The sequence below is a fragment of the Helicoverpa armigera genome, chromosome 1 (genome assembly GCF_030705265.1).
Source record: "Helicoverpa armigera isolate CAAS_96S chromosome 1, ASM3070526v1, whole genome shotgun sequence".
Classification (NCBI taxonomy): Eukaryota; Metazoa; Arthropoda; class Insecta; order Lepidoptera; family Noctuidae; genus Helicoverpa; species Helicoverpa armigera.
The window spans coordinates 7,814,696-7,838,139 of record NC_087120.1 but is presented as its reverse complement, the minus strand read 5'-3'; the positions used below and the strand labels follow the sequence as shown (position 1 = coordinate 7,838,139).

General features: G+C 38.3%; 1 protein-coding gene across 5 annotated transcripts in view; it reads left to right on the top strand.

Annotated features, from left to right (window-relative positions):
- The window catches only part of LOC110378887 (discoidin domain-containing receptor tyrosine kinase B), a 52,181-nt gene that overhangs the window by 22,482 nt on the left and 6,255 nt on the right, over positions 1-23,444 (top strand). For all 5 annotated transcript variants that reach the window (XM_049837917.2, XM_021338305.3, XM_021338306.3 and 2 more), the window contains exons 3-9: positions 4,255-4,360; positions 8,212-8,443; positions 13,959-14,106; positions 19,773-20,068; positions 20,479-20,686; positions 20,972-21,424; positions 22,748-22,917. In XM_049837917.2, the coding sequence (XP_049693874.2) occupies positions 4,255-4,360; positions 8,212-8,443; positions 13,959-14,106; positions 19,773-20,068; positions 20,479-20,686; positions 20,972-21,424; positions 22,748-22,917 (1,613 nt within the window). The remainder of the gene's footprint in view (positions 1-4,254; positions 4,361-8,211; positions 8,444-13,958; positions 14,107-19,772; positions 20,069-20,478; positions 20,687-20,971; positions 21,425-22,747; positions 22,918-23,444) is intronic.

The following is a 23,444-nucleotide window of genomic DNA, read 5'->3' as shown; positions in this document are numbered from 1 at the left end:
GGTCACAGACATGGTCTTTCGACTAGTATACAGAAGAAGACTGCTTCAGATTACGTGCCTACCATTTGGCTTAAGCACGGCACCCAAGACCTTCGCCACAGTGACCAATTGGGTGGCTCAAACTTTGAAAACTCAAGGGTTACTTTAACTCAAGGGTTAATTGTGTACCTCGATTTTCTGGTGGCTCACCAAGATATATTCGCCTACTTTGGGATCATTTGCACCACTTTTTGGATGGCAAGTGAATAAATCGCAAGCATTATCAACAAGATAATGACAAAACGCACTACGTGACAAACAGCACGACAAACTTAGAAGACCTGCATAGCTTGATAGGACTTTTAAACTTCGCAAGTTTTTGTTGTCCCATACGGCAGACTGCATTACCGGGTTCTCCTCATTTTCCTCAATGCAGTGTTGAACAGCAATCTATACCTACCCTATTCATGGAACCGTGAGCCAAACGGTGAACAAACCATAAAAAGGGTTCTTATAAGTCACGATTGAAGTAATGATCATATTTTATAAAAATAACTACGAAAGTAATATACTGACAACATTAGAAATTATATTTTAGAACGATGTCTAATCTTGCAATGCAATCTTTTCAAACTTATTTGAAATCAAATATAATAAATGCCGTAAATTGTTTTCTTAATTTTAATTAAATATGTAGTAAATCGTTTACATGTAAAAGGAACCTAGAAGTCTTGACTGTCATACATAGAACCCTACTTAATTGAAGACCACAGATACTAAGAACATTTTACATAAAAATGTGACGTTTTTGTCATCGGTCGGGTTATACCCACCATTTTGAAAAGTGTCATTCTTTGGTTACATTGTGGGCTCACGGCTCGGTGAATGGAGTATAGCAATGTTGAACCTACCAGCAGATGCCTTAGCAGATCTAAAGTGGTGGCTGGTCAGCTGCCACCAAACCTTGGATATTCATACGCCACTTCCCTGTCACCTTATAACCACGGACGCCTCCGATGTAGGATGGGGGCACAACTGAACGGAACGCCCGTAATGGGTTCATGGAACAAGAGAGAAAAAGGCTTTCACTGCGATCTGAAAGAGATGCTTGCAGTATTAACTGGATAATCACGGCGAGTTGCTAAGGAGATCAACAGCCATTTTTCAATGCAAAAATGGGACTGTAGTGTCATATCTAAGAAATCAAGGTGGCACCCGATCAAGGAGCCTACCGAACTTGACGTACAAAGTATTCAGTTATCTCGAGCTGTATCAAATCTATCACGTCGTGAATCATATACCAGCCCTATTCAACAGTCATGCAGACCATCTCTCCCGACACAAACCTCCACCGGAGGGCATCTTGTATCAGCAGTGGACCTATTTGCCTCGAAGCGAGCCCAGGGATACATAGTTGTGTACTACGTGCCCCTAGATCTGAAGGACCCGAAAGCGGGGTTCCACGATGCCCTTTTCTCAAGTTTGGACTTACCCGCTAGCATGGGTATTACCGCCACCTTACCTTATACCGTAGGTCCTCAGTCATCTCAATTCAGGAACGGGAGTTAATCTCATAGTAGTTCCTTCGGTGGCACCAGGTATTTTGGCGAGCAGATTTGAAGTCCCGATCATTAGCAGTACCCTACACACTGATGAACCTCGAGCAGAAACCGATAGACACAGCAACGGGGATACCCCCTGCCAAGGTCAAGGAAATGGGGAGGGGGACAAGGAGTCTCTCCGACTGAAGTCTTCTTCAATCCACACGCAAGACTTATCAATCAGCTTGGAGTCGATGGTTAAATTGGGGCGAAAAGTATGAAATTGGATCCTATGAATCCTTGAATCCCTATTTGGACCTATACTTACCCAATTTTTTGCGGACTTACACATAGTAAATAAACTAGCATACAATACTATTTTATTACACAAGTCAGTTATAGCTACACTATGCAATGCAGAAACCACTGGAGAGCTAGGTTCACACGTTCTAGTCGGACACATTTTAAAATCAATAGCGCTGAGCAAACCTGTTCCCCGGGAAGCCGTCCATCTGGAATATTGACCAATTTGTAACCTACTTAAGTGCAGTAAACGTAGACAAGAATAATCCTTTGCAACTTCCAGGCACACTGCTGCTCTTTCTTTGCTAGCTTGTTTCGGAAAGGCGAGTCCATGATCTTTCCTTGCTTGCAATAGACCCAGAACATTTCAAAAACAACAAAGATAATTTAATCTTATGGCCAGTCTTTGGCTCTAAGACCGACAGTTCTAGTCATGGGCAGTCGGGTTGTTGTTTGATGGATAATCAGGAAAATATAAATCTAAGTCCAGTGTATTGGGTCAGAAAGACTAAAGCCTTGTTAGAAGATAGACGGACATCGGCTAATTCCTTAAATTTATTTATATCCGTTAGAGGCCAACCAAAGGCAGGCACCCGAACGATGATTGCGGGTGGATTAAGACATTGTTAAAAGAGGCAGGAATAACTACAACCCCAGGAAGCTTCCACTCGGCGGTAGCGTCAAAATCTGTGTTGACAATATACCTTTGGACGATATATTAGCCAAGGGTAATTGGCGATCAGGCAATACATTTGCCCATTTTTACAGAAGAGAAAGATACCCACTAAATAGAAGTAGCAAGTTATCTCGATTATTTAATTAATCCAGCTGATTAATGTCTATATTTTTGTTACTATTGTTATTAAGAAGTATCGCAATATTTTTGTTAATTACTATTAGAAAATGAAATCAATTTTGCTTTTGTTCTTGCATCTCTCTTTTAATTTTTATTACTCATCCATCGAGCCCCTTTCCCAACTATGTTGGGGTCGGCTTCCAGTCTAACAGGATGTAGCTGAGTACCAGTACCAGTTAACTTTTATTACATTAGTATTCCAGGACGCAATACACATACTTACATGTGATTACTCGTATACCTAAGTACCTATTACATACACAATTTCATTGTGCTTTTGCTCACATTGGCGTCCACTTCCACCAGGCGATAACAAACACGTCTCAAACTAGTAAGCTTCAAATAACGGTCAAGAATTTAATAGCAGCGTTTTACCTGAAATAAAACGCATATTAAATACTTACCTTATTTGAAGCTTACACTTGAATTTCTGCCTGGTGTTTTCGACTCAATGACGAACTGTGGCCGCCGAGAACACTCGTCGCCTCCTGCCTGGTGGGGAGTGAAACTGGTCGATGTGCGAGAGAGATGCAAGATATGGGGTAGAAAAGGACGGAGATAAAAGCGGAAAACACGTAGGTGCCTATCTCAAACTAGTAAGCTTCAAATAAGGTAAGTATTTAATATGCGTTTTATTTCAGGTAAAACGCTGCTAATTTGGACATTACAATAGAGCGCGGGTCCGCGCCCGCTCGTCAGCGATCCGTGCAGTCTCCACATGCGACACAACTTATCAGTCGTTGGCAGCTAATTAAATGATTCAACATAACTACAAGTAACACTATGTTAGTTTACATATCAGTTTGTTTGTTGTGCGTCCATAATACCTACCGCACGCGAGAACCCTTTGATAGATTGACTAATAAGCGACCCCGTTGAGAATTATGCAGTACAAACCTAACGAGAAATTAGCCTGACAACTTGTGTCCCACGTTTGTGTAATTTAGTGTTCTTTTACATTTTATTAATTAATACCACTGTCTACGTAAGCTTGTTAATGTTAATGTTAAGTGGAAACATGCTGTGCGGACGTTTCGAATATACCTACTTAATTAATATCAAGTACTAGTACCCTCAGTGTGGAGGTAGACTTCTTTGTTGTTAAAAATATATTGAACACGCGAAGTCCTGTGGCATATCAGCCTGTTCTTAGAAGTTAAAATCGATATAAGTTCATCAAAAACTTTTTGACACATCTACACAAACTTTTAAATTGACATCGTGTTTGGTACAATTTGTAACTTTTCTATTACGATAAATTACCTTTGAATTTCCTTTTAGCTGTCCTATTTTTAATAATTGGGACAATTCTTGTATTGCGACCTATTTACCAATGTATTTTCTGCAATGCTAACAGCGACAAGCTTTCTAATGTTGTACAATGTAAAATATCTTACGTCAGCTCTGTGAGTCTTGAATGATTTACGCGCATCTTGACTAGAGGCAAGACAAGCATCTAAATGTCATCTAAGTTGGCCGTAGTCGGTGGGTCGATGTGGTGTGCAGTGCACAAACCGGGTGTGCATATTGATACAACACATTATGTGTATACCTATATAGTGTGTCTGTTTACAGCTCAATGTATCGCGCCGCTCGGCATGGAGAGCGGGTTGATTCCCGACAGGGATATCAGCGCTAGCTCCTGTTACAACGACGGCAATGTGGCCCCGCAGAATGGAAGGTACGTATTTCTTCTGTATACTAAGATTCTTAAATCAGTTGCTTCAAAATATCGACCCGAAACTTCGACAGCTCACCCTGAAGAATCTAGAGGTTTTCAGAAAATAAAAAGCCTGCACGCTACGCTAGTTGTCAACTCCTGTCTGGTTTTAGTTCCCCATAAAGTAGAAGATAGCAATTGGTTGTCTATGTGAAAAAAAGAAAAAAAAATGAAGGAATTTATAGCTGTTGAACGATTACGCTGAAGTTCCTTATACTTACTAGCGTATACTTCCATTAGCCATTACACGTACACGCAGAACCACCCCCAGACCGACCCAGTGCCCTGGGGAGGGTAGGGTCAATAAAGTCGCCATAATTGGTGACAGCTCTCTTGTCTATTATACATACCTTATTTATTCTTTAGAAGATGAAAATGTTACTGCCATTATTCATTGTTCAAAAAGCATTAAAATACTACTTAACTGTTAAAATTGAAAAAGTTTCTGTATCATTCATCATTCAATGAACGGGATCTCAAACCTCTAAGTAGCTTGGCTCAGTTGGCTAATAAAACACCAAATGTTATAGACAGTTGGACTCGTGAGTGCGACCATTCATTTGTTTACAACGCGAGCGCTTCTTGTGAACCAATACCGTGGTAGCCAGCAGTTTATTACAAGTCATTAATTATAAAAGTTCATATGCGACATGTTTATTTTCTTTATCGAACACCCAACACGTTGTTTATTTTATATCATCAATGATTTAATGCAGTACTATTTGTATTAGCACACTGCGGCTAGACAAAAGGAAATGTTCAACATTTCACCGTCCGTGTTGAAATAGTATCAAAACCTATTAGCTGGCGCATATGCTAAGTGATAAATTATGAAAGTTTGTTCACGCCTCATTGATATCTGGAGAGCGGTCGGTGGCGCGTCAATGAGCTTAATGACTGGCCATCTCGGAATTTGATTGGTGCGAACGATTACACTGCCTCAGTGACACATGATAAGTGAATGCGCTAATAACAACACCACTATTATTAGCTTTGATTGATATACATTATTATAGGAGGAATCTTGGATCGTTGTGAAACAACAACGCGTCTTAGTTTTTGTACGTCCAGCGCATGATGCGTGGAGTATGCATTCATGGCTTATAAACTCGGAAGAGGGACGAGTTAGCGATAATACAACAGTAATTACAGGGTATTAAAAGTTTTTACATACGGCGAACGACATTTGATCGATGAAAAATAAGTGGCGAGGTCGTTAACATTATACTCACTACAGTTTTTTATTCCTAAAGTTTCTGCGTTTTAGTCCAGGTGATTTCATATTTGTTTAACGGTAAAGCCATTTCAAAGTAGTAGGCCATTCGAGCCCTACAAGTTACAGTTATTTTCCAATCGCGGTTTGCCTATCAACTGTTGTTGAAAGCTCAATCCTGTTTGTATTATTCTATGTAACCCAGATGAGGAGTATATTTCACTGCTTGTAATTTTTGTACAGCAACTTAGCCGAGTTTCTAAAAAAAAATAAGTTATATTTGGAACTATTATTATTATCCTGCGTCAAGTAAATCTCTAAATGTTAAAATACACAGTGTACTCATTCCTTAAACGTCTGAATGCTCATGATATTGAAATTGTTTCGGCGATCTGTTTGAGCACATGCACAGCCATACGTATAACACAAAGCTGTCAATTTCCTTTGACGGGAGACTCGTTATACCGAACCAAAGGGCGGGACGTCGCGTTCCTGATGTTGATGAATATGCGGCTACATAGCTCCTTGCTACTGATAGCTTTAACAACATTAATTTGTACGACCCTTAGTGCAAAAACGTGATGTTACTCCGATTTAATGGACTGACTTCTGGTATCTTTGTAGGAGCGTGTACAAATACGACTGCACGCATGCTAGAATGCGTAGGCGAGAGTAGTGAAGCTATTAGTTTAATCAGGCTCCAGCGGAGATGACATTCAAATGGATGTTCAGCATACTACATTTTCGCATGCGAGTCATGAAGCCACAAGTCATCGGACTTGCTTTTGCTTCGTGTTCAGATTCTATGGACAGTTTTGGCTGAGAATTTTACTACTCCACTATTACTGTAAAGTTGAATCCCACCAAAAACATTAAATGTAAAAAGAGCCAATCCTCTACGCAATTCCTCCACCGTAAAAAGTTTTGAGATCGCATAGAAGCCAAGTCCTGTTCAACTTTATTTGTAATAATAAATCAATATTTTGTGACCATATCAATAGTTTCGTTCACTTTACAATAATATTGACTTGGCCATGAGCACAATAAACTACAAATATAATATAGCATATCTTGGAGAGGTGAAAGTCAATCATGAAGTTTAATATCACAGAATTAAATACTTTTAGTTTTTTCAATTGTTACTAAATGACCGACAGTCAGTATCATCCAAAATCATGACCTGCACATTTACTATGGCGCATGTTTGGTCCATGGTGATCTCAAATTCCAATCAGTCCAATCGTAAAATCATGTCCATATAGAATGTATCAATTCAATGGTATTTACACATTATTTCAGGGAGCGACTATTAACTTGTGCTCATGGCCAAGACAATATTATTGTAATGTGAACAAAACTATTGATATAGTCACAAAATATTGATTTATTATTACAAATAAAGTTGAACAGGACTTGGCTTCTATGCGATCTCAAAACTTTTTACGGTGGAGGAATTGCGTAGAGGATTGGCTCTTTTACATTTAATGTTTTGGTGGGATCTAATTTATTTTTGTAGGTCTCCTTCTTCTCTAAGTATATAACAAATTAAATTAACTTACATGCAACTAACTAAATATATAACAAACTAAATATGTAGACCTAAACTAGCACGTAAACAACATTTTTTTTAAATAAATTAAATAATTTCGAAACTGTCGAATTTTTTAATCGAATATCTTTTAGAATAAAAGAGATTTAATTCAGAGGTAGATGGCGCTATCACATGAAATTGTTTTTTTAACTAAAACCGTAGCGCGATTTAGACCAGGACAACGCCATCTATCGAGCGAGCATGCAGTATTTATCGCACTGCATTAATATGAAAGATTTTATCATTATTCATTTTATTTTAACCTAGCTTTTTTATTCATATGTATGTATATTTAATACATAATAACAATATACCACACTACGTAACAATAAAACAAATAGTAACATTTTGTACATAAATAAATAACAAAGTTATCAATGCAGTCAAAATTCATACACAATGTTCTTGAAAAACCGCAAATATAAATTTGTTTCCTATTTTTTTATTAAGTTTTAAGGTTTTTATAATTTTCCCTTTATATGTAGCTAATAACCTATCTTGGCGCCAAATTTGAAGGTTCTAAGTTTGCTAGAAGTACCTTAGACTTTTGATGATCGGTCAGTGAGTGAGTCAGTGACAAAATGGTGTAACTTTCATCGCTCATAGCTCGTAAACTATTTATTCAAATTTCTTGTAATTTTGGAACTGAGCTTGTTCTAATACTTACTCTTGGTCATCGAAAACCTAAACTCCTAGCTTTGTTCACATGGAAGATACAGGGGGCTGAAATAGCCGCGAAACGCTTCGAGAAAAGATGGTACGGCCGTGCCCGCTTTGCTCGAGTCTTGGCTGGGGCACTGCCGTGCCCTCAGATTCAGATAAAATGTCAAAATTGTATTCGTCGCTAGCTCAAATATAACAGCGCAATACCTCCTTTGTCAGATTCCATCTCCGGATGTTCTTTGTTCGTCCTCACTATTATCTTAAATTATTTTGTGTAAAACATTTTTCTAAATTAAATTGGCTAGTTAAGTGTTTGTCAAAACCTAATAATTTGTTGTTCGACAGGCTAAATCAGGATATAAAAGGTGGTGCCTGGTGTCCGAGGTCGCAAATCACTACTGAGTCCACGGAATGGTTAGAAATCGACCTACATTCGGTGCATGTGATCACCGGGACCGGCACTCAGGGCCGGTTCGGAAACGGCCAGGGCCAGGAGTATGCAGAGGCGTATGTCATCGAGTATTGGCGGCCCAAACTCGGCAAGTGGGTGCGGTACAGGACTGGCGACGGGCAAGAGGTAAGGATCCTGTTTCTTTAAATTAAAAGGTTATTGTTTCATATTAAATTCTTCAAGCACTCAAGGAAATCTCTCATATCTAGGCACTCAACCTTTTTACAACTCTTTTTGCTGTACATTTCCATTCAATCTCGAGGTTTGCTTGTACCCTTGTAAGTACCCTTACATCTAAGAAGATCTTTTGTTTATACCAACGGCTGTCTGTTATAAAGTATTCAATATGAATACCAGTGTGCTTAGTAATAAATAGCCTCTCTACAATTTTATTACCATAGTAAGTATATTATATAATGATTCAATATTATATTTCCTTGAGGATTACGATATGTCATGAACCGTTTGTTATCCAATAATCCAATTCCCTGTATCAATCAATCAGACTATAATTCTACACAGCTGGATGTGGGCCCCTCCCAACTTATATTTCTGCATTATTTTTATTATTTATTTCCCAATATCAATTGCCAAAGAGATGGAATCCTATTACTCTTTAAGTTGCATTTTATCGTGTCTGTAGCAAGACTTATTTATTGTCCGGTTTAATGCCTAAATGCGATTCCTAGATCATTAAAATGAAACGCTTCATAGGCGACAGCTGTGTGAATCTTGGATCAACTTGTTGATATTTTGCAGTGCGCAAAGGCTTGAAGTTCAGTGACATTGAAAGTTAGCGTAGACAGACACTTAAAGCTCTTCATACAGAGTTGTGTTGTCATTGATGCGATCTTTTCTGAGCGTAGCCGGAAAGCCGGCTCTTTGTATTATGTAGTTTTGAGCAGGGCTGCTATAAATGTATTTGTTTAATTTCATATAACATTTCTTTGTAAATTTTAAAAGTTTATTTCTATTAATTTTACGCAACGCAGTGTGCAGGTCCCATCTGTTATTTTTTCGCGTTTACAGCCAATAATAACTATTTATAAGAGGTATTAAGATAAAGTTCGTAAACTGACGGTTGAATAAAAGTCGTAACAATTTCTGGTTTGGACAGCCCACTGTATATGAGGATCAAAGCGTCGGCGTCGCTCAAACTGAGCGAAAGACAGAACGCGGACAGACGAGAGCTTAATTCGCTTAGCTACACTTTTCTACTGTTCGGCCGCCATTAGTCTTGTTTCTATTCGAAGCACATACGTGTGTACGGCTTAGAGGTGTGTACTTATGGTATTACTTTCGTCACCTCAGGTTTTACAGGATTTTGTTTCTTGAGATAAGAAGTTGTTTTGTGTCTGTGTTTCATACGCGCAAAAAATATTAATCGTAGCAATGGCTCTTTATGTTCATAATAATACAATAATGATTGCTGCGTCGTAGGTGTTTAAGTACGCAATGGCGCGTGTATTCCTACGTGTCGCTTGCTGTCATGTACCTACAACACTTCTAATAAAATAAATATTAAGCTCATTTCTCCTTCATTTTAACTTCGTCGTAATTATTGTCTCATTATTGCGTATTATCCATTCTATAATTTGCATTAAATGAGCGATATTATTACAGTGTCTAAGGTTGCCACAGTAGTGTTAATAGTGTGTGGTAATACTTGATTTTCGCTATACGAGAATTTTCAGTCGGAACTGAGAGCAATGATCAGTTCTTGTAATCAATAATGGTATTGTAGCAAAGTTAAATCAACTGGCAGAACTGCAAGCCAGAGACTAGAGTTGACATTAGCAAATATGTAGTTAGGAGCTAACTTTCATACGGAATGTTCGGGAGACATCTCTCGTATTAGCCAACTATCACTCCTGTATTTGCAATTCCCAGTAAATCAAACGTTTGTTCTTGCAGTTAATTAAACATATGAGTAATAGTTACTCCGTCGTTGTTAGGACTATTTGTGTTCTAGCTGGTTCATTTACAACTAAGTGCGACTGTGTTTTACTTTATGGGGTTGCACACGAAACGTCGTTTCGTCTTTAATTATCTACATTATAATTGGTAGAATGTAACAGGTACTATAATGTAATAGGAAACAAAACTTGCTACTAAATATTGAGATTACATTCGATCCTTTGAAAGACATGGCATTTTATCTATGTAAATACAAAGACAAACCGTTTCCTTTTAGAACTTTTTATTCTAGGGCGGATGGCATTCGCCCAGTAATGGAATACAAGATCTGTAAATTCTGTATTAATTATATTTAAATGAAACAACGCAGCCTCTGATTGTTGACTATGATATTAAGACCGGAATGCCCGCATACCCGGCATGGCCACAGTGTTTACACTACGAACGTGAATTGAGTGTTCGCAAACAACTACCACTGCAGTTTTCAATGTGAAAATTAGTTTTTAAACACCACTTCCGCGGTATAGTTGCGATCGTGCTTTTTTAATGAATTTCATTTGAATTCTTGAGTGCGTCTGTCGTCCGTTGTTATGCAGTGCTAGTTTTATATTGTGTTCGTACTTCTACTGGCGACGTAGCAGTAACTCTTGAAAAATGCTCACTTATGTATCTCAATATTATGATGACAGGGGATTTAAATTAGTAATTTACTCCCATCCTTAACGTAAAGACTCATAATCATCTGCCTAGCCTTTTCCCAACTACCTATGTAGATTGGGGTCGGCTTCCAGTGTAATCGAATGCAGCTGAGTACTAGTTTTTTACGTAGAGCGACTACGAGAAATATTTATACAACGTGTAACATGCCCAAAACCTGAAAATAATTTGATAGTTTGATAGTAGAATTTTTTATAAAATTTTAATGTCATTTTCTCTCATTTGTTTAATCGAATTAAAAATCGTTTGAGGTGTTACAGTTATTACCGTGTCAGAGGGTTTTCGCATTTTAACGTTACACGTTATACAGGGTTACTGGTAAGTAGACCGCATCCTTTCAGGAGGTGATAGTATAGGTCAATACGAACAAATTTGGCCCTGGGATATACTGGGCAAAAGTTAACCCGTTTCAAGATAATCGAATTTTAAGATCTTTTCTTTACAAGTCGTCTAGGTACACGTATACATTTTTATTACTAGTCAAAAGTCTCGTTTTTGCAGATTTTTGTGTGTTTTGTGGCTTTTTGGATAGCTAGATAAATGTAGATGTTTTTTAAGTATTCTGCACAAAAAAAATGAAGAGTAATATTTTTGAGAAAATATCTACTAAAAAAGTAATTGCTGTTCGCTATAATTTCCTCTGTGATTTGTACAGTTTTATGGTTTGTTATTATGGAATGACTCATCTTCTATCCAAAAACACACAAAAATCCACAAAAACGAGACTTTTGACTAATAATGAAAATTTATACGTGTACCTAGACGACTGATCTTGAAATTCGATTATCTCCAAACGGGTTAACTTTTGCCCAGTGTATCCCAGGGTCAAATTTGTCCGTATTGACCTATACTATCACCTCCTGAAAGGATGCGGTCTACTTACCAGTAACCCTGTATATTCATTGGAGGCGTGTTCAAGTGTTTCAGTCACTCGGCGCAGTCACTACAGCTTTCCTTATAAATGCACGACATTAGCACATGGCTTGTGCTAACTTGCAATTATGTCGTTTTTAAATTCCCCCTGAACAAAGAGGGTTGCTTGTACAATTGATCCGTAGAAGGACTTAATAATAGTTAGATTACCTCCCTTCAATTTGTGGGCAGAAATATTTAGCATTTACAACGTAGACTGGTACGTACTGCTAAACGGTTGTGATGACATTATTGACGGTAAATTAGCTAGCTTCCAGCTACCTTACTGATCGATTCCGTATAATATTGTTATAAATGATTTTAGGTTTCAAGAGCTAGGTGCCTGAACCTTACTAATTCTTCGCTCAGTCTTGTTTGCTGGACTAGCTGTTCCCTTCGGTTCCACCCGTCCGGACGAAATTGCGGGAAGTAATTCCCTCGCGACGTTTTAAAAAGTAATCTATGTCGTTTTAGGCTCAAGACTATCAAACCTCTTAGACAAACGTATTGACTTCGCATTCATATTATCAGTAAGGATAACAGAATGCACAAAAGTGCAACTTTTGAACCACAGATATATTTAAATCTGCGAAGCGTTTATGACCGGTGTTACTTTACCAATTAAAACTCAGTCTAGACAGGTACAAAAGCATTAAAGCTAGACTCACAATAAGTATCAGGTGCATTGCATACACAGAAACTATTAAAGCTTTCATTTTGTAGGTCGCTTAATTAAATCAACGTCGAATGATGTCTATCACCTATAGATAACTCTGGAACACACGAACGTGCATGCTTGATGAGCATGTTTTATCCGAATATAGCTGAAAAAAAAGAAAAACGTACGTCGTTCGGTCGTCCTGTACTGTACCCACCATATCAATCTACCACTCACCCATTAAGTAATTTGTGAATGCATTCCACTACTCAAACTCTACATTGCATTGGTTTGAATCCAAATATGCGACTCGGCTAAATATCCGTCTCATTTGCATTGACATTTCGGTTACTGTTCTCATATCATTGTCTACTGCTCATTAAATTCGCTTCAGTTATTCGTGGAAATATTCAATAATATTGGGATTTATTTGAGCATTCACATTACGCTATCGAATACCGGCTTCGGATTTAACATAATATCCATCGATGAAGCGAGACTGCATTTCTAGTCGTGGATTATTTTTGCAATATAAAGCAACGTCATATTATAAGCTGATAATACTGCGTCGGGAAGCGGGATTATACACCGGTAAAACGTATAAGCTATTTTAAAATCTTAACTTTTCAACGTGATATCGTGGTAACACAAACATTTAGAGTAGTTTGTAGTCGGATTTACGAGTCCGTGTATTTAAAGGTTTGGGACGCCAGCGTAGAAAGCTGCTGGTAATTTATATGCCGCAACAAAGTTTGTTTGACATGTATGTTTGTAAATCTTTTATAACAAATAATGAAAATTAAGTTTCAGAGATTTCGGAATTCTATAATTTAGAACAAATGTGGAATAATGTTTGTGAACAGCTTTGAAGCAGGAGGGAAATTCATCCATTTCGTAACAAAATGATGTATTGAATATTGTAATAATCGAATTTCGACGAAGAAGTTTGTCTGGCATATACGTCACGAACTCAACCACAACGCAGACTTAGTCTAACACAGCCTGAACACTGCTCTTCACAGCTTAAAATGTGTAAAAGCCTCATAAGTACAGTGTAGACCAGTGGTCCGCGGCTTTCTGTGAAGCTCCGACAGTTTGATCTCCATACTCACAACTTTATCCTATTGAACTCGCTAGACGGAAAATGTTAACTCCCTCAGCAATATGTTGACTTTTGACTTCACTATAGACTCTGAAAGCTACCACAATTTCATTATTATGTTGGTAGTCTAAGTTAGTTAAACATTATATTGATTTGTACTTATGCAATGGCAAGTTTTTATTTTCCCCAAAGCGGGTAATGGTTACACAACATCGAAGATTATTTATTGGTTTATGGTAATTTATAGATTAGTGTATGAGTATTTACGAGCGTTTGATAGACGCTTAACTTCGTCACTACAGCAACTTTGAATAACATCAATGCTATTGTTGCAGATCCTGCAGGGCAACACGAACACTTACTTGGAGAAGAAGAACCACCTTGAGCCGCCGATCTGGGCTTCGAAGATACGCTTCATACCGTACAGTTCCCATCGACGGACTGTATGCATGAGGGTCGAACTATACGGATGTTATTGGAGCGGTGAGTACTCACTATTACATACAAGTTTTATACTTTGAAAGTTCTTTTGATGGACTTTTAAAAAGAGGATAGACGGAAAATGGATAAGCTGAATGTAAGTCTACGTGGTTCGGGTGCGTGAAAAGTTAGTTTTGGGCAATAAAGCATTTATATAGTAAGTGCATACACGAATGCCTTTTACCTTTTGCTACAGTCAGTAAAAATCAACTTGAAAAAGAAAATGGTTACACCAATGAAATTCGTGCTGTTAACTCTAAATAAGCGGTAAAACTCAAATATAAGCCTAGCACACTAAGGCAGTTAGTCCCGCTACCGCCTACTGGCTGGCTAATTATTTTATCACGACACGACTACATTAACTTTTCCACGTACTCTGTCCCGATACGAGACTAGTGCCCGCTAAAAAAATACTTGACGTTAAAGTTATTACAAATCATATCTTTCACAAAACAGATGAAGCGAAATAATAACTCAAAAGCAACCGCGTATCTAACAAACAATCTTGAAATGATACGATAATATCACGGAATCTAAATATATAAAACTCAAAGGTGACTGACTGACTGACTGACTGACATAGTGATCTATCAACGCACAGCTGAAACCACTGGACGGATCGGGCTGAAATTTGGCATGCAGGTAGATGTTATGACGTAGGCATCCGCTAAGAAAGGATTTTGATCAATTCTACCCCCAAGGGGATAAAATAGGGGATGAAAGTTTGTATGAAACTTTGTCAATTTTAAACCGATCGGACTGAGACTTTGCATGCATAAAGCTACTATGGCGTAGGCAACTCTTAAGAAAGGATTTTGATAAATTCCATCCCTAAGGGGATAAAATAGGGGATGAAAGTTTGTATACATCTTCTTAGATTTGTACACGCTAATCTTCCGAACTACTGAACGGATTTCAATGATTTTTTCTTTGTTGTATCAGTATTAAGCCTGGTCAACATATAGGCTATAATTTATCTTCGAAACTTGAAGACCTGATGTAGAACTCCAACAGAACAACAAAACTATAAGAGATACAAAAATGGTGCCATGGCAAAAATTGTTTCATGTGATGATCATTTTCAGCTGAGATAATAAATTTTAAGATCTGGAACACCTGATGTGGAACCCCAAGAGCCCAGCTTCTCTATACCATATACAGGTATGACGTTTTAGCAAAAGTTGTTCAATTTGATAAGCACTTTCTATTGATTTACACAAATTGAAGATCTAAAACACCTGATGTGGAACTCCAGGGGCCCAGCTAGACTATAGCATATAGAGGTATGACGTTTTAGAAAAAGTTGTTCAATCTGATAAGCACTCTCTGTTGACTTATAAAAATTGAACCACACCTACACCTGATGTGGAACTCCAGGAGCCCAGCTAGAACCATGACGGGGGTAGGTCTCACGCCTCTGGTTTGGCTTGGCCGTCCAGAGTGGAGTCGCTAGAGCAGGATTAGTAGCCCTGCTCGGAGGGTAGGTGCCTCATGGTAAGCACAGGGAGCGCGTAATCTGCGTTTAAAGTCCACCGAGGTATCCTCACCCTTCAGCTCATACTTGAGAGATTGGTTCTCTACCCACTAAACCACCACGACTTCCACTAAGTCGACTTTGTCATCTATTTAATGTTTTTTTACGTAATAATACTTGTGTAATATTTTTGCCACACACAAATGCGGACTAATTAGAATCACTACTTTTATCCCTATGGTCACGTCTATTGCGGTTCAGTTCTCAGCGTTTTGTTTAATCTGCTGTGCTTTTGCTGTTAAAGTACAAAAATTAAGTATATAGAACGTTTCTCTTCGGTCCCTTAAAATTCAATATCAGACTATTCAGATCTTTGATTTTGCTGACCCCGTAGTCGCTGGCATAAGGGACAAGAACCGCGTACGAAGTCGCGGGCAGAAGCTAGTAAATAATATGACAATAGGAAGTGAACGTCGGCTGCATAAGCAATAAACCGACAACTTATTTCCTAAGCTACAATAGTTCAAAAGCAGATTCACGTTTTACCTATGCCGAGGGCTTAAGCTTGGGGGTAAGCTGAGCGCTTAATCGAATGTCAGTTACTTTACGTTTGACAGTCCGATTCATAATGCACCGGTAGTTGATTTCATCCGAACCGCAATCTCACAGCGTTTAGTACACAGATTTATTGAATTTATTGTCTCTTCACAATTTCCGCCTTGACTTTCAACGAAGATTAAATTGATACTTATGAAAGCTCTTTGTGAATCGATGTCTGGTTACACATTAGTGTTGGTTTATTTATATATTTGGTGTATTTTTATTTACATTCAGACAGAGTTAATATACCCAGCAAATGTCAACAACAAAAGTAGAAAAAGCATTTTCATCCACAAAACAGCGAATGTTTGTATTCGGAACATGATGAGCGCAGGACCTAAGCCTTCATTGCTTTGTCCCATGGCTACTACGTACATATTTAAAGGCATTCTAAAAGTAATTACACGCGTCCACATTCCCATAGGTCATAAAATAATCAAAATAATGTGTGGACCGTGTACAAAGTTCATTAAAATAAAGTTAATTATGGAGCGTATCACAGAAATTATAATGCGCCGTGTTCATGGTTTTAATGCGGTTACTACAACGGCAATAGTTGAAGGCCTTAGTAGAGTAGTGAATTCTAGGAATTCTGTTATCGAACGTGCGCCCCCGGGGACCGCATGCAAAGCGTCATTAGGTAAAAAGTGGCAAATTACTAGACTTAATCATACGTCTGCATTTTTAAACTGCTTTCATTTGCCGTCGACGGGCGCACGCCATTGATACCTCGCTATCACTACCTGCAACTGCTGCTATCTACACATTCCCCTTTAATCAATGTTTGTACTGTAAGGTATTGCTAACGATTCTGTGTGACCATAAATATATTATCTACAGGATTAATTTTAATCCCCCTCCGTGTGCTCAAGTAATTGTGTTTCTTGGTAGCTCTGAACGATCGAGGCTAAAAATAACCGAGTAGAAAATATTAATTAACATGCTTTATAATTATTTGTGTAACTTGTAACTTGTGGTTGAGTTGTACCTTGGTGCACTAACTACTGTGTAAACTAGTTTAATTACAATATTCGTGTGAATATCAAAACTGTTTATATACAAGGGAAGTGATTAGCTTTCAAACAGGATATTCAACGTACGTGCGCTCAATCGCGGATTATTGCCGAGCTTTGTGGCTTAGGACGGTGACGTGTCGCCTCTTAATCACAAGTTCCTCTAACAATGAAAATGAGTAACTACTAGATGAAGGTTATATAAACCAGCTTCTACTAACAATAACACTCGCCCTCTTGTGCAACAACTATCCAGGTGTCGGTCACTCATTGCGTGGTGAATATAAATAAAACACATGGTACGTACTTGATTCACACCTTATATAATATAAATAAATGCAGTTGTTATTCCTCCGACGGTTTTTTTGTCGTGGCGGCACACGAACGCTGCATTTTCAAGTAAGTGCATGGTTTTGTGAAATTCGCCGACAAATAAATCAGTGATACCTAGAGGCTACTTTAGGAGCCTCGTCACATACGTCGCCATCGCGTCGTGCTCATTTACAGACCTTGTTCTTAGGAAACAGCTTTAGATCCTGCCTTTCAAAAGTTCTGCGATTCGCCGAATTTATTTATATTTATAAACCTTCAATGGAAACTCGTTTATTAAAAGCACTATATGCATTAATATGGTGTTCAATCATGCATTGATTTCAGTTACATATCTAGGGCTGTAAAAAAGTTTGAATTCCAACCCATTACGTGTTGCAATATCTCACTCTGTGAGAAATCACTCACGTCTGAATGTATGATCAGTTCAAAATAGCATCTTATTGAGCAAAGTACTCCACTAAACTAAAATAGCCTAGTGACTGAGTTGAAATAAACCTTTACTTAATCGTGGTAGGTCTGTTGGACCCCGAGAGCTTTCTTTATATTTCGGCAAATGCACTTTAGCGACTATGTCTTCTTTGCCCCTGTTTTTTGTGCGAACCAAGACGTCTATCATTCTTGCCGTATTCCGCGCGACCACTAGTGAAGCACTATTTTGGAATCATTTTGTTATTTTGTGCAAAATATGTTGAGGGCATGTTCTTCTCTTTCTTTTCTGCATATATTTCAATTTGCTTTGGTTGCCATCGATTGGAATTCCTTGCCAAAGTATGCCAATATAACGTCCGTTCAATAGAATTTCCCATGCTCGCAAAGGGCAATAATTATTAGAGTTCGTGTGCAAATACGATATTCGATGTGCTCGACTGTGGTCGTCTCATGCCGCATTTGCGACGTTAATTGCACAGCCACTTGGCTGCAAAATGTCATAAGTACGAGCAATGTATGACTGAACTCCTTTATGCTTTTGCTTTGAATAACGAGCCGCTTCAAAGTTTCTCTATAATATAGCGTCGTCACGTGAAACAGGAATTTAGTTTAATTATTTCTGGGTACGAAAATCTACTTCGAATTAATTTCTATGGAACATTTCAAAACTTTTTAATCCAATAGTTTATAATCACATTCATTTTAGATTCACTATTCGGGATGTTTGAGCTAATGTGTTGCCATTTCAACACATTATCCTCGGACGCACAATTTATTTATTTTCATACTAATATATACATACGTATACATTGTCATGCCTTTTAAAAGCTAATGATGGGAATGCAGCATCAGTGGTACTTTTGTAATTATAAATCATTCTTGAATTTCAATCCATTAACGTTAGCAGACGAACAAGAATGTATGCATTATTCTTTCAATATGCTATTTCGATCACTTAGGTGAAGCCGTTTGTGGTCGTTCAGTTGTTCAAGTAAAGCCAAGATCTAAGAATGATCTAGAAACAATTGTCGCAAGTGCTTATTATACGGAGCACGTTGTATGACTCAAATGAAGGAAACGATCCGGCGCTAAGGGGCGGGTTAACAACCTGTCTAAGCTTATGCATTATTGCGTACTTTAAATCATGGTCGCTTCAATATGTAGATGGGCTTGACACTTTTAATGAGGTTTTTTCCATCGTCGCTCTTTATGATTAGTACACATGCACAACCTAGATACATATAATCATCAAGCTTTAATGTACCTTTAACACAACCAGTCTACTTTTTTTTACGGAGCCACAAAAAAGATTTGGTCTAGGAGGGCAAAAAAATTAGGTGAAAAAAAAACCGGCCAATTGCAAGTCGGACTCGCGCACGAGGGGTTCAATACGAGCACTAAACATAGAAAGTTTTCTTTACCCCAAATAACTATGATAAGACTATTGCTTGTGTCAAATTAGCCAAGACCATTGATAACCGTTAACCTCTTTATGAATTTTAACCCAGCAGAAACCTGTTTTATTCCCAAAAGATACGACGTGTTGATAAGCAACTTGTCGGCAGAGTAGCGCGGTATCGGTCAAGTGGTCTTGACGTCACTGGTTCGGTGCTCTTTCGAAGCAATGTCTTTGTAATTTAACTGTGTAGCGTTATTTACCAGTCTTACCAAGAGGTTGAGGGTTGATTAACTGGGCTGTGGGGGTCACAATCGCTTCTTGTAAAACGCTTGTATTAGCTGCATAAAGTTAGACTGGAAGCCGACCACGACAAAGTTGGGAATTAATTGATTAATTATGTTAATGACAATTCAATTTTCAGTGGGAATCGTGGCGTACTCAATGCCGAAAGGTGACAAGCGGAGTAACGGGATTGAGCTCACCGACATGGTGTACGATGGCCAATGGGGGGAGGAGCTGCGCGGAGGACTCGGCCAGCTGGTGGACGGCAAGTTCGGCGGCGATGAGATCCGCGAAGCCGCCAAGAACTCAGCGTGGGTCGGCTGGAGGAACGACTCGCGGCCGAACACACCCGTCCTCACCTTCGAGTTCGACAAAGTACGAGAGTTCAGCGCAGTCCACTTGTACTGCAATAATAAATTCATGCGCGATGTACAGGTGAGCACAACATTGTTTCCCCACTTTGCAAACTTTCAGCGTAGTTCAAACTTCTTGAATAATGAAAAGATCTGTCGCGACATTGCAAACTACTAATTTCTAGTTGATTTTAGTTATAAAGTAGACCGTTTGGGGTAGCCTCTCTTATAAATATTAGTTGCGTTTGCAAAACTTTTGCTTGTACGAAGAAGGACTCATATTGATCAGTATAGTTTTCAGTTCACAATAAAATATTCAAATGCTATAATAACTATTCTATGGTATAAAATATGCAGCTATACCATAGAATAGCAGTACAAGTGTAATTAAGTTTAATAGTAAAATTCCAAGTATTTGAATACATATTTTACCTTGATACCTATTTATTGATCGAAAAATATAAAAGTTATTGACGAAGCCGACATTCTCAGGTGTTCTCCGAGGCCATAATATCGTTTTCGATCGGCGGCCGTCACTTCCAAGACGAGCCGATTCGCTACACGTATGTAGAGGACAATATCTTCGAGAACTCGCGCAATGTGAGCATCAAGCTACACCATCGGATTGGCAAGTGGGTGCGAATCGAACTGAGGTTCTCCGCGAGGTGGATTCTTATTAGCGAAGTCGTTTTTGACTCAGGTTAGTTATAACTACTGATTTTCAAATTTTTGTTCGTGTTCGAAAGTCTTAAATTATACAGTAATACTTTTTATACGTCAACTTATTTAAAACTGAAACAAGCTTGTATATCATATCTAGACAATCCTGGGAAAAAATACCCAAATAAACGGTCTTAGTTTCTTTTAAAGTCCAGATATTTGTGTTCATTTAATATTAGTCGAATTAATAACCAGCTTTTAAGTTCTAAGTTAATAAATATACCATATTAAAACCAAAAATTAACCCAGTCTTTGAATTTTTCAGACGTAGCCCAAGGAAACTATACCCCCGAGAGTCAGAAGCCAGCCTCAGGCAAAGACAAGAAGACGACGACCCTTACAAAAGAGGTGCCCATATCAACTGCGCATCAAGAAGATCCATTATACGTGGCCATAGTAGTCGGAGTACTTACTGCCCTAGTCATACTACTCGCAGTGGCCATTTTCCTCATAGTCCATAGACACAGGCACCGGAAATGCTTCGCCTCACCACTAGCCAAGTCTACGGTGTCCCAAAAACGGACCATGGACAACTACAGTGGGTGTGGAACCTCCATGCTGCCGGAAAACAAAATGATCATAGACTGCGGTTTAGATGTTAAGTCAGATGAGTACCAGGAGCCATATCAGGCGCTCAAGTGTGCTCCGTATTTTAGCTATAGCACTGTACTGTTGGAAATGAAAGACTTTGTTAAGGATTCTAACACAGCACTGTCAGGTAAGAACACGTAATCTTCTGAGCGATGTTATCATTATCCCACCTCTATACAATATTGGCATGTATCCACAATAGTTATTCTATCGATCTATTCGATCCTGAGATCGCAATATTCTTTTGTAAATCTTTTAAATTATATTTTTTTCTGCCTTAAATGGCTTGGAGCAGAAATGTAATACTGGGAAAAAAAAACATAGTCTATACTCCATTTGCGTAGCCACCTATTCAAACGTAAATAATATTGATGTAACTTTGTATTTAAAAATGAGTTTTAACTAAAAATCTATGTAAATACAATAATAAAAATTACATAAACAATGGAATAATTTTAATAATTAGTGTATTTGTTTAATATCTACTCCTATCTAGCCGTACCAACATGTTTACCAAATTAAGAGGACGAATTGGAATTTTTGGCGCCAAGGATGTCAATTTTTCTCAGTAAATACAAAACGGATCAAAATAAAACTTGGTTACCTGAAAGTTCATGATATAAGCCTTATTTTGTTAGTTGTAGAAACATGATTAGGTAACTTTTATAACAGAGAAAAATATATCAAACATACCTCTTTTTAAAAAGAGATTCACATATTATGGGCAAACGGGACCGATTTAAGCCTCTTAACTTTTTTAGTAGTTGAGTATATACATACTCTTTAAAATGGTAGTAGGAATTTTTATTAAATTATCATTTCTAAATATTAAAATTACAAAACCATTTTGTCGCTTACGACTTTTAGTTATAAGCTAGCGCGCGTATTGTTATCCTCGCCCCGCTCAGACGCTCCGACCCCTTTTGGCGCCTCAGATGCGCGTGCCGGTTATGGAATTATTGTTGACCACTTCCTCGCCTTAAGGCCCGCCGCTGATTGTAATTTTTTGTCACCGTGACTTTTTGTCACTGTCACCTGCTGTCACCCACGATGCGCTCACTGAATCTGTTCTTGGGTGACAAATCGCGTTCATTTTTGTATGCCGGCTGAGTGACAAAAAGTCACCAGTGAGTGGACTCCCGTTGTAATGGACAGGGCGAGTGACAGTCACGTCACTCCGGCATTGCCTGCTGCTGCAACTATTTGTCACCGTATTGTCACGTCACCATAATGAGCGCACTCAGTATAGTTTTCATTGCACTTGACTAAGTGACAAAAAGTCACGGTGACGAAAAGTTGCAATCAGCGGCTAGCCTAAGTGCCTACTCAAATGGAGTATAGAGAAAAAAATGGAACCTATTCTTTTTTAAATTCATCTATATACTTCTAAATGCGAAACCCTTACTACCCGAATATATAATAACTAATGAAATAACTATTTGTCCAACAGACAGCTCAAACTATGACTACGCTGTGCCCGAGCTTAGTTCAGCGCCGCTGCTAACTAAACGTCGTTTGGACTCGTTGTCTGAGCGAGCGACTGACCTCGTCGAAGATAAACTGGACTTGGACACGAGAAGGTCCGGAGCAGGGTCCATTCGGTCCAAGCATAGCACTAGAGTAAGTTCCTTTATTATTTTAGTATACATATGGCACCAAGATCTAAAGGTGGTTTAAAATCGAGTTTTTTTAGTTATTCATGCACTCAAATTCCTAAAATAGCTACCTATCCACCAAAACAGATTAAAAAAAACATGTTCTAGCTGCATAAAAAACAGTTCTGCGACTTTTTTGAAAAAATAAAAGATTTTTGAGTTAACCAGTTCAATTACTGGACATGAATATATATTAGATAGATATTCTTTATTATGTACTCCAGTTACAAATTAAAGTGGGTGGAGACATCAGGTAATGGCATTGATCCATCATCATCATCATCAGCCTATCGCAGTCCACTGCTGGACATAGGCCTCTCCAAGTGCACGCCACTGAGATCGATTGATCCCTTTGCCTCAAAATATAGACAGATATTAAGGCACGGTAAAGTTATTAAATCTGAGAAATGTTTTGGATCTGGGATTTCGGAACTGTTAACTCCTTTACAAGCTTACGTTAACTAATTACTTCCACTACAAGTAAGTAGAAGA